Source organism: Galleria mellonella, unplaced genomic scaffold (assembly GCF_026898425.1).
Source record: "Galleria mellonella isolate WM207_F2 unplaced genomic scaffold, CSIRO_AGI_GalMel_v1 utg132, whole genome shotgun sequence".
Classification (NCBI taxonomy): domain Eukaryota; kingdom Metazoa; phylum Arthropoda; class Insecta; order Lepidoptera; family Pyralidae; genus Galleria; species Galleria mellonella.
Genome location: NW_026441989.1, coordinates 1,692,299 through 1,704,680, shown reverse-complemented (window position 1 = coordinate 1,704,680; position 12,382 = coordinate 1,692,299). Strand labels below are relative to the sequence as shown.

The 12,382-nt window shown below is 30.6% G+C and overlaps 2 protein-coding genes across 2 annotated transcripts; one reads left to right on the top strand and one right to left on the bottom strand.

Moving 5' to 3' along the window:
- Nucleotides 1–3,094: 3,094 nt before the first annotated feature.
- On the bottom strand, nt 3,095–9,562 carry LOC113518544 (uncharacterized). Its single transcript, XM_052903110.1, has 5 exons — nt 9,476–9,562; nt 6,457–6,579; nt 5,899–5,973; nt 4,653–4,762; nt 3,095–3,417 (listed from the first exon to the last, which is right to left on the bottom strand). Exons 2-5 carry the CDS (start codon nt 6,485–6,487, stop codon nt 3,178–3,180), a joined length of 456 nt encoding a protein of 151 aa, XP_052759070.1. The 5' UTR covers nt 6,488–6,579; nt 9,476–9,562; the 3' UTR covers nt 3,095–3,177.
- On the top strand, nt 7,132–12,340 carry LOC113518543 (uncharacterized). The gene is made up of 2 exons (XM_026903522.3): nt 7,132–7,259; nt 7,711–12,340. The coding sequence occupies exons 1-2, from the start codon at nt 7,200–7,202 to the stop codon at nt 11,443–11,445; spliced, it is 3,795 nt and encodes a 1,264-aa protein (XP_026759323.1). The 5' UTR covers nt 7,132–7,199; the 3' UTR covers nt 11,446–12,340.
- The last annotated feature ends 42 nt before the right edge of the window (nt 12,341–12,382 follow it).

The following is a 12,382-nucleotide window of genomic DNA, read 5'->3' as shown; positions in this document are numbered from 1 at the left end:
AAAGGGAATCAAATTAGACGTAGTAAGACGCAAATAAACTACAACAAATATTTCGAGAAAGAACTCGAACACGATTGTTCGTAATTTTACATAATTTATGCACGATATATTATATATACAGTCAAAAGCAAGAAAGAAAAAAGTATTTATTTAATACTTATTAATTACAAAACGATACTTAACAATGAAGAAAAGAAGAAGAAAAGCACGAAAACGGTGTCAATCAGCTATGTACCATGTCATGTCACAAACAGCAATAGACACAAATGCATACTGAAAAAAGATAAAAAAAGATACATGTACAAAAAATAAAAAAAAAAAATGAAACGAAATGTATATAAATAATAACAATTTTTTTTTTAATATCTAATCGTGCGTGTGCCACTATACCATTTTTCAAAACGGCCACAACATCTGTTCTTTAGATTATTGCTTTGCTCTAAAAAGAGCAAAATACTGATATTCTGTTGTGGCCAAAAGTGAGCCGCGAAATTCCATTGAAAAAATAATAATATGTAATTGATTTTCAGTGGCACTAATTTTAAGAAGAGAGAAAACACTTACTACTTAGAATCAAACAAAAAATAATTATATAAAATTTATTTGCATTAAATAAGATAGGTACCGGTGGTCTTATCTATATATAATAAAACTGTAGAGGTCGAATATCTCTAAATAGAAAAAAAACGTTAGAACGGGATGTTAGAAGTGAAATAACATAGAGATTTTTTCAATTTTTTTATTTCTCTGTTTGTGTATTTTTACGGGCTAGTCTAAAATCTATTGAATCGATTTAAATGTAATTTTGCATGTTATTTTAGATACTTTTAATCACGGAAAATTAAAGAGTTCCCGTGGTATAGTTAAAAAACTATAGTATAGTAAGTTATACAGCTTAATACACAACCTACTTAGGTAAAGTCATTTTGACCTAGGGCAAAGAGTGAGAACAACGCGTCATTTGTTAATTTTGGTCCAGTATTCCCAGACATAATAAATAGGTAGGTACATGCATCGTACATACTAAACAGGAATAACAAATACCACGCGGACGAAGTCGCGGGCATCAGCTAGTGTTTTATAAAGTTTCGACCCGAAATAATAATTAAATAGATAATTTTTCATTGTGATTATATATTTGAGATTGTTATAAATTTTATTTGTATTAATACACACATATAGCGGTACGTATTATATGTATATAGAGGTACAATATCATATGAACAAGTATACAGGAAAATATATTCAAACATAAGTCGTAGTTAATAAAGTCTTATTTTACTATCGTACATGGAATGTTTAAGAAAAAATTATATGAGAAGTCTTAATAAAAGCAATAGAGGCCAATACATTTTTTTTTTAATTTAGTTATCTTTCTTCTGTTTGTGTTCCGGCATCACACTAAAACTACTGCACTAAATTCGATGACATTTTCACAATGTTCCTGAAAGTCAAATTTAAAATCTGGTGTATGTTTTGTCTTCACACGCCGAAGTGGAATTAAATAGATGCATTAGTTCTTCTACTTTTGAAATGCATGAGTAATAAGTATCATGCAAAAAGCTAGTAATATGTATAATATACGTATTTGTGAGCTCTTTATTACAAACGCCTTTGTCAGGGGTTGACATACATACATATCTGTCACGCCTGTCTCCCATTAGGGTAGGCAGAAACAATGGAATGAACAGAGAAAAAAAGAATGTCAGAGGTTGAATGGTCATAAGTTTATTGGTGATCCACTTGACTACCATAACAGCGGCGAAATTTCGTCAAATAGTAAGATATGTGATATATATTTAATTTCTGTTGTAAACTATTTTGTAGATGTATTTATAGATGTCCAGACCCCAAATCGATAGGCATAACTTAATTTTATAAAATGGCAACGCAACCAAGAGTATTTTACCAGAAGAAGAAATTGTATAAAATTCATCTACATAAGTACTTCTGTCCTATAAGTATTTCTATCTTGAAGCTGGTGGATTTGCATGCAGTGACGTAATAATAGGAAAGCAGAACGGGCAAAATGCCACGGGTCCCTGGCGTAAAAGGGCCCTGGTCCAAAATGAAACTACAACGTCGAGCTTTTTTAGATAAAGATGGTATAGTTATGCTACTCCTTGCATAGCTGTGTTTTAGTTTGAAGGGTAGAATATGGCAGTGAAATTATAGGGTACGAACCCCTCATGTTCGACATACTTAAGGATAATCCTCAGGCGTGTCAGAAAATGAGTAGTATCTACCATGGGCATCACATAATATTTTAAGATATCTGTGGTACTCATGTATATAAGCGACAATTATCAATTACCATCAGCCTGGTGGTCAGCTTGTTTTCCATTCGAAGTTGACATAAAAAAGTATCACAGGATACCACAGTATGTATTCTTATAGTCTGTGTACTCCATGGTATTATGTATACAAATTACAATAATTAATTGTAATTTCGACTGTTTGTCTTTCGCAATAGTATAAAAAAATCTATAACAGCGATATGGAAGTTATGAATAAACATAGAATAGATACATCGAAATAACAAACACTTCATCGCACGTAATATTGACTTTGTTAAAAGCCATAGTAAATTGGTTCTTTGCCACGAGATAAGGGATTTCATCCATTGTTTAACAAGTAGTTCGTATGGTAAAATCAATGAATGTGGTTATAACCGTTATCAAGAGTGTTTCCATGTGTGGATAATAACATCGATGGTAACATACTCTGATTACATGCATCCTCATTGACAGGATGTTTTTTGTTTGTGATTTTCATTTTTTTTATTTTATTTTATTTATTTTTTGTTACAAAATGATTACGAAAACTTACACTAATATTAATAACTTAAAAGATAATCGTTAAAACTGATTTTATTTTTAAATAATAAATGAAAGAAATACCATATCCAAATAATTTTAATAAAGCTTAACAGAAAAATCAATACTTAAATTATTAAGTTACTACACTTATATAAGCTATTCTTTGTATAAATATACATAGGTATTATTTTATACAACTTGTATGCATTACAAAGCTGCATTCGTAAATCGAGAAATTGTTTCTTATAATCCAGCCAATATTTAATTCTCTTGGGTATAAAAAAAATAATCATGATAAGATTTAAAAAAAAATTAAACTTATTCATTTTGATACATGATAATAAATTAAAAATTCCAGTTACTGCCATTCTTTTGACGGTGACCCGTAAAAATATAAATCCCAATTCATACCACCAACCATATTGTACGGCAAATACCATTCATAGTAATGATATTTAAATCGTCTCTTTGAATGGCAATATGTTATGCGCGGTACACACATCTGAAAATTGTAGGCCGTACTGCGGAACATGTCAGTCTCGTATGATGTCGCTCTTAGTATTATACATATGGGTATTCTTATTATATCTATCCAACCCTGTGGTGAAAAACAATTGCATTAGTACATTATAAAAAAAAGAAACATGTCTTAAGTATTTACATAATATTTATCGCTAAAAAAAAATATTAGAAACTAAAACCACTAAACGCTGTCATTAGATTAAAATATATAACCGTGAATTGAACCAGTTGATTTTGAATAAAAGAAAAGTCCTAAAAATTACTGCAGCATCGCTTATAAAGATTTTTTTTTATACCACTGAGGTGGCAAACAAGCAAACGGCCCACCTGATGGTAAGCGGTTACCGTAGCCTATGAACGCCTACAATACCAGAGGCATTATGCGCGCGTTGCCGACCCTGAAGAAACCTCTTTACCCCCCTTTTGAAGAATCCCATGCTGTAGTCTCTTGTGAAAACCTCGGCAGGGAGCTCATTCCATAACCTGAGTGTTTGTGGCAGAAAACATCTCTGAAACCGCGTTGTACGCGACCATTTAGGCAAAGATTAAAACAAATTAAAGAAAAGAGCACATTTTAAACAAAAATAAGTGCACTTCTTAGTAGAATAAAATGTTCTTACATTATGCTGAGAATTAATCACCTTCTGTATTATGGTTGTGCACTAAGTATTAATAGTTAATAACACTTTAATAAGAAGAAAGAAAGAAGAATTACGAAAGAGATTTATCGAACAAGAATGAATAGAGATGACGGTGGGAGCTGCCCTAGACGGACGTATGTTGACCAAATAAACGACGTACTGAAGAACGGCCAAATTAAAAGTACCCGTAACTGACGAGCTTGTATGAAAAGATTAATTGATGAATGTGGAAGAAGCGAGAGGTTTGTTTCAATCAAAGCATTTGGCGTTCCGTTGTTTCTGCCTACCCTAATGGGAAACAGGCGTGACCGATATGGTTATGGTTATAAAATATCAATTGCAACACTAAGTATAACTTGTCAATAACATTTTTCCTTCTTTATTCTGACTTGCTAACCCGGCTATTTATCGAGTTATAATAAAAATATTGGGAGTCATTTAGAGAGACAAAAACTACCCTATCTCTCAATTTAAAGCAAACAATACACATTTAATATATTTAATGTGAACGATCATAATAACATAGGATTTTTATATTTTATGATGATAAAGGCAAAACTCACGAAGTATCTGTTCCGTGCATATATTTATATAGTAATAAATAATGATAAGTTCACGCTTTTACTTTTAGGTAGAGGTAGGAATTTTGGTAATAACTTCATTTACGAACCCTTATTATAATCTTTCCAAGCACATCCATATGATCCAAGTGAACATGAGTGTACAATATCACATTCTTCCTTTTACAGTTTCCAAAGAAATATTCGCTGTGTATATACTCTGAAATAATAGTAAGCGTTGCTGTAGCAAATGTAGTATATAACCAGAGTACAACGGGGGGAAGGGATTGTTAGTAATGCGGACTATCAGTCCCATTGCTAGTCCAGTCAATATGTCCCATAAGGTCAACCTCCAACGTGGTCTTCCTGGAAACCATCGAGCTGCATTCCTGGTGTATTTATCACGATGGGCTAATTGATGTGCCTTTTCATTCTCACCTATCACCTCTCACTGATGCCCCGCCAGTGTATACCGTTAGCGCAGGTGGGGTAACCATTCCTTTATCATCAATTAAAAAAAAACAGAGTACGACAAAAAATCTAATACTTGATAAACACGCTTTGTTAGTATGTAATAATGAATGTTTGTTACTCTTTCACGCAAAAACTATGGAATGGAATTAAATGAAACCATGAGATTCAGGTAGTAAATAAAAATAATCGACTCAAGATAGGTTCAGCTGTTAACCACATGCTTTCAATCTGAACCCTGTGAGTACATATACTACGTCTCTGTTTAGATCCCAAACTATACTATTTGAGTCGTGGATAAAATACCTCTGGTACCACTCATAATCTTTGACGTCAGTAGTAAACCCTTAATAAATGATCTGAGATTAATGTTTTATTGACGTGAAAATGGCCTGTACAAATACGCATAATAAATTGACAGCAAATTTAAAAAAAAAATATTAAAGATTAATTTAATTGTAATACCATTTATATGTATTGTACAAAAAATAACATTATTTATTTTTAACAAAAACAATTTTTTTCTTTAAATGTATCGAATAGAAATTAAGCAACAAAACAATCAAAGATTATGGAATTATTTATGATATCACGTATTTTACTAAATCATATATTAATCAATAATTTCACACCTTTTGTTTTAGTAGAATATAATCAGAAAGAAAAAATATAATAAAAAAATAAATAAAAGTGACTTTATTTTTTTGTCACCTTATTGCTACTAGACGGCTTAACCAATCATTATGAAATTTGGTACACATGTACTATACAGGATAGAGAAGGATACAGTCTACTTTTTATCCTGGTCTGTAAACACATATCCGTCACGCGGACGAAGTCGCGGGTAAATGCTAGTAAATAGGTACATAAACAATCAACACTCACCAGGATCTGGAACAGAATTTTGTAATGTTAAATGTTGTAAAGATGTGAAGTATTGCCAACAAAAAGTGGAAGTAACTGTAAACACAGAGTTTTTTAAAAGTGTTTGTATATCTTATATTTTACATATATGACAAAATATAAAATAACATTTACTCGATGTACAACAAAGAATACTAATATAAGTAATTAATTTCACCATATTTCATCACTACTTTAGTCCATTTCAACGTTAATGAACGCTTCCTCAAAGACGTTTAAATTTTATTCAATGCAATAAGTAATGATATTGTAGTCAGTAATCAACAAACAGAAACGCTTTATAAATATTAAAGAAAAACATTTTTCAAGATAGATAAATATTTATGCAATAATTTATAAAACAATATTGTATAACAATAACAATACAGTATGCCACAAATGAGATCGAAATAATTCTTCAAGTCATCGCTTGAAGTGGTAATTAAATTTTAAATTAATCCTCTCTATAATACCTAAATATAAAAATTATTTTTATTGTTATTTTTTAAAATAATTATCATGAATTTTTCATATACTTACTAAATAGATAAAGGCTATTTCTGTAGTTCATCAGGCATGTTTGCGTATGCACGTACAGATGGTTTTCTCGTCATACTGAGAAGGAGAACTGCCTCCTTGTAGTATAGAAGCGCCAACAGCATCCTAAAAGTAATAGCAAAGAAGCCAAACTGCCCACTCCTGAAGCACTGGAACACTATGGAACATTACGAGTCCAATGCAGCTGGGGGTGAACAGCGATAATTGATTTAAATATTGTCTTTTACTGACATAGATATCTAAGTCTTGTACTAATTCGAAATTGATTGTGATCTGACTTAAGAAATTATTATTATTATTATTATTATCAAAAGCTAAATTATAAAAATTAATAATTACGTTAATTATCTCAATCACATGAACAGATGGCTAAAATTATATCTACCTTTATCTACAGTGCTAATAAACCTTAAAAAACGTCGAAAGCTTTTGGGTAACTTTCTTGATTTTATACTATAAGAAAAAAAAATTATATGATATATTTCCATTCTCTTCCGTAAAATTAACTAGTTCCAAGTGGGCATCTATTATAAAATAATATTACTGAAATATAATAATATTTTATATTTTTGCAACACCATGTTTATATCACTTAGGAACATCATAATGTACCAATGCTAACATTACAAGCCTAGGTACATCGGACCCTCTAAATCACAGTCGAGCGCGAAGCCCACTAAATTCCGAACAAGTTTGTGATATAGAATGTAATCTAGTGAAACGGCATGTGTACGTTACTTTTACAAATCTGTCTTCTCGGCACGTATTTACATGTTAGCAAACAGGTAAATAAATAATATTTATAAATATACGTATTTATAGTTTTTAAATAATGTACTTTTACCCAAGCATACTTTATATTTGAATACAAATTTCCAATACTAACATAGGCAATATATCTCTATATATTTTATAAAATTACTTTTATAATATAAAATCGATTATAATCTTAAATGAATGAATATAATATATAATATGACAATAATGATCTAAAGATATCGTATAATAATGTAAATAGTACAGTTTTTTTTATATAAATATTATATGATATTTAATCAATTCTGAAATGGCTTTAATAATTCTTTTTGCAATTGATAGGATTTACTTTAATATTAATTTTATTATAATTGAAGTAGTTGTTTATCTTGTTTAACAGTATTTTAAGTTATATTATCATTTCTTCCATATAAAATAATTCTTTTAAATAAACTAAGTAATGTTTGTATTGGATTACAGGATTGTTTGGAAGAAATTTCAAATAATAATAGCGTAAGTGTAATATGGCACCAAACTCCACCCGCAACTAATGTACAATCAAATCCACTTTGTTATTATAACGAAGAATTAGTAACAAGAAATTGCACCGAAACAAATTGGATACCGCCTATTGAAAAATTACAAACATGTTCAAAGGTCGTCGAATATTTTGATGAGTCAGCATGCCCACCGGGATTGCATAAATTTTCACAAACCGATAACGAGAACTGTTATAAAATACATGAACCTTCCACATGGAACTATCCTTGCTTCAAGAGCGGTGGTGCGTCACTTATTACAGATTTAGATGCAGAGCAATTTGAATTTTTGTTACAATCTTTACATGCAATGCACACTTCTAAACGTTTCTGGTTACCGGCACAACGAGTGAAATCTTTTCACCCGATCGTATGGTATATACCAGGATCTTACTGGGGACATTCCGTTAACTTCAGTAGCAATGTACCTATAAGACCACAAATAAATAATAATTGTTTATTATTAGACATTGAAAGAAAACTTATCAGTACAGAAAAATGCAATAAAGAATATCCTAGTTTATGTTTCTATATAAACGATTTGCATTACCCAGCAAAATGCCCTGATGGATATCACGCTTTTAGATTTATGCCAAATGACGGAATGTGTTTTGGAATCGAAAAGACTGAAAATGGAACCGGTTTTACATTGTCTGATTTTCTTAAGACACAATGTAACAAACCCATGGGACGCGCCGAAAATGGCGAACTACAAAAGTTCATTTTCATGAAAATAGCAGAACAGAGTGAACTTAGCAGAAATAGTTGGTGTTGGTTTGGATCTAATGAATATACAATAAATTATTCTTACAACAATGGAACAAGCATTTTTGAAACTAGCGTAAAACCTTTTGAAAGTGTAATAAACAAACAAGGTACTCTAAGTTTAATGAGTTCAGAAGCCATGTTATCTTGTATGGCTTGCGAAAAAGAAATAATTTATAAAGGAATGAATACAGAGTTTGAAATCGAATACAATAATAATGATCGAAAGATTTATTTAACTGTATATTTTCCGTCAGGTTTATGGAAAGATGAAAATGATGACATAGGCATTCAGTGCTTTTCAGATGCAAAAGGATTTGTTAAAGTAATCAGTGTGGACGAATATCCCATAATTGATGTTGATTTACAGAAATCAGATTATTCCGAATCTGTTAATGTAGAAAAATCTGTATATGTTATTGATCTTGTCACCGACATGCCTGCCCAATATTGGTGTGAAGGCCACACACAAAATTTTTCGTTGATAACTACGGAAAAAATTATTGTAAATCCTAGAGGAAATCAAATACATGTATTTTCACTGACTATTAAAATTTGTTTTTATGCAAATGAAAATACTACTTTGTCAGATATATTGAAAGCAACTGAAAATGTTACAACAATTTTTGAAACAGAAAAAATATTACTGATGGATGTTTCCGAACCTGATTTGAATGAAGTGAAATTAGTGATGCACTTGCATGTTACTGTGAATGATAGTTCTGCAGACAATGGAAAAAATCTACAAGATACTTATATTTTTCTAAAGACTTTATGTGAAAACGAACTTCCTAAACATAATATTACTTTTGTTAGTTTATCTAGTTCTTTATACTGTTTGCCAACCACGTCAATAGATTTCATAGTATTGGACTGGGAATTAACACCAGTTGGTCACATAACTGCACCAAAACAATTCTGTCTTCAAACTAATGGTTTACCTGTAAAAAGACGATGCTATGGCTCCTATCTTCATGGTAGTGTTTGGGGCCAAGTTGAAGGCACGTGTGATAAAAATTACGAACCTTCTGAAAAAACGACCTTTCTTTACAATTTTGCAAAAGGACAAGTTTCAGAGAATGCAACCTCGAGATTTCTAATTGACGGGCTAAATTTTGTGCTCGATGACACTGATATAATAATTCCAGCTGATATATATTACTTGGCAATGTCTTTAAAACATATTTTAAATATTGCGCATGAAAACCAAAATTCAATCGAAATGGGAGATATTGAAAATATAGCCTGGGTTATGGACCGGGTTATGGACCTAGACATTGGATACTTGCATTTAGCACAAACACTAAATTCAACTAATGTAATACTAGATTCCGTTAATAATATAATTGACATTCTCGTTCAAACAAATGTTAGTTCAAACAAGCATGATCGTTCTTCGGAACACCGTGGTTATCAGATAGCGATTAAACCTCAATTTGTTATTCAAATATCTTACCCAAAATATAATAATATAACTGGCATTGCATTAGTGAGATCTGGACATTCAGATAAGTTTACCGACATGATTGTATATCCACTGTATAAAAATACAACCCTTGACCACGTATTCTCAATCGAAAATTTGGAAATAGCATCATGGTTACCAGAAAATATTTTAAACAATTTGAAATGTAATAGTAATATAACCAATTCAACAGATTTAGACAATTTTCATATAGTAATAAGTATATATCATAATGATGCTATGTTTCAGGAGCTTAATGCAAATAAGTCCACTGTCATCAGTCGTATTATAGAAATATCGGTACCCAACTTTATCTCAAACTTGGAATATTCTGTGCCCTTAATATTTAATCAAATAAACATTACAAATTTTTCAAGATTTTGTGGTTATTGGGATTTTGAAAGCCATAAAATTAATAGTATTCCGGGTCATTGGTCAAACCGAGGATGTTACTTGATTAAAACTGTCGGCAATTTGGGCGTTTGTGAATGTTATCATTTAACACATTTTGGTCAATTAATTAACATACAAGATGTTTATTCCAATGATAAAAATGAGGTTGATCATACAAAAGTTTTGAACATAATAACTCTAACTGGAAGTTTTCTTTCTTTGTTAGGTATTATTGGTATATGGATAACAGCGTTAGTATTCGACGTTTGGAGGAAAAAAGCGGGTACCAAAGTTCTTATTCAATTGTCCACTTCTATTGCACTACCTTTAATACTAATGTTAGTTTTCAATCTAAATCAAAAAATCTTTGTAGAAAGTGAAGGCAAGTTCATTTTAAATAACGATATGAAAATCGTTTGTATAACTTTAGGAGCATTGTTACATTATTCAATTCTAGCAAACTTTGTGTGGATGTTGATCACAGCAACTTTACAGTTTATTCGCTATGTCCGAGTCCTCGGAGTAAGTAGGCCATCCAGGTTTATGATTAAATTTATGATTATAGGATGGGGTACTCCAATTGTTCCAGTAGTTTCAATTTTATGGGTTAATCACGAGAACTACATACCTGATCCTTCAATAAACCGTCCTATATGTTATCCTAAGGAATTTTACTTTATAGCCTCGGTCATAATACCTATTAGTATTATTCTCGTTATTAATATAATTTTATTTCTTTTGGTTATAAAATCTATTTCTCAAAGTTCTGATATGAGAACAACAGATCGAAGTTTAGTATTTGCCCAATTAAGATTGTCAATATTTTTATTCTTTCTATTAGGACTCACGTGGATTTTTGGTATAATTTCTTTTACAGGGAATTTCTTATGGTCATATCTTTTTTGTCTAACTGCTACTGTGCAAGGTTTCGTATTATTTATTTATTTTGTCATTTGCGATCCGTCTACAAGAAACTTATGGGTCATGGTTTTCAAACCACCATTTTCTAGAACTTCATCAAGAAAAAGTATCATGAGTATAAATAGCGAATAAGATACACATTATATTATATCCATATATATGATTAATGTACTTAAAAGAAAAAAACTATTGTGAGGAAATATAATTAATTATTTAAAATATTAATTTCACTAAATGAAACATATTACTTAAGTAAAATTTTCAACCAACTCAAAATAAAGGAGGTTCTTAATTCGGTTGTATTTTTTTTTATATTTTTTACCTCCTAACTCCATCATTTGTAAGCTGATTTAGAATTTTATTATTTATCTAAAAGGATATTTAACTTACAGATAAGTTCGATAGAATTATTATCAAAATCTGTTCAGAAGTACAGTTTTTAAATCATAATAATTAGTTTCGTCTGACACAATCTTTAATTATAACAAATCTACATATACATATGTTAACTAGTAGAAAATGCCAAAAATCAGATATTAAGTCCGCCCTGCAGACATTTTCTAATGTGTGCAAAAGTATAAATAAATAAATAAATAAAATGTATAAAAGACGATACTGATTGACTGACACATATACCAACGCACAGCCGAAATCGCTGAATCTAGAATCTTGAAATGTTGCAAATTGTATTTTTATATTACATAGGAGAACAAAAGGAAAGGAATTTTAAAAATTTCAGAAGGTTAATTAAAAAATACCAAAATCCACACATACGAATTCACGGGCAAAAATTACTTTTAATAACTGTGCATCGCGAATGCTTACCAAACTTCAGCGCAAATACGTAACATAGTTTTGCAAGTGAGTTTGTAAACAAATTATTTGTAAATTGTTTGTTGTCCTATTATTTCCATTGCCACATGTAATGTGCAAGCTATACGTACTTACTCTCTATAATCTATAATAAAAGACACATAGATTTAAATACCTGTATCTGCGTTTTGGCTATTTCAAAAAGTAAAAAATAAAGTTCTAATATGAATGTCAATATTTTTGTTATTTGCATACT

Excerpts from the sequence above, each read along its gene's own strand:
- LOC113518544 (XM_052903110.1), bottom strand. The coding sequence starts at position 6,487 with ATGAACTACAGAAATAGCCTTTATCTATTTA. Across the intron at positions 5,974-6,456 it reads AAATAGCCTTTATCTATTTA|TTACTTCCACTTTTTGTTGG; the intron begins GTAAGTATATGA and ends CTGTGTTTACAG. Across the intron at positions 3,418-4,652 it reads TTGGAAAGATTATAATAAGG|GGTTGGATAGATATAATAAG; the intron begins GTTCGTAAATGA and ends TTTTCACCACAG.
- LOC113518543 (XM_026903522.3), top strand. The coding sequence starts at position 7,200 with ATGTGTACGTTACTTTTACAAATCTGTCTTCTCGGCACGTATTTACAT. Across the intron at positions 7,260-7,710 it reads ATTTACATGTTAGCAAACAG|GATTGTTTGGAAGAAATTTC; the intron begins GTAAATAAATAA and ends ATTGGATTACAG.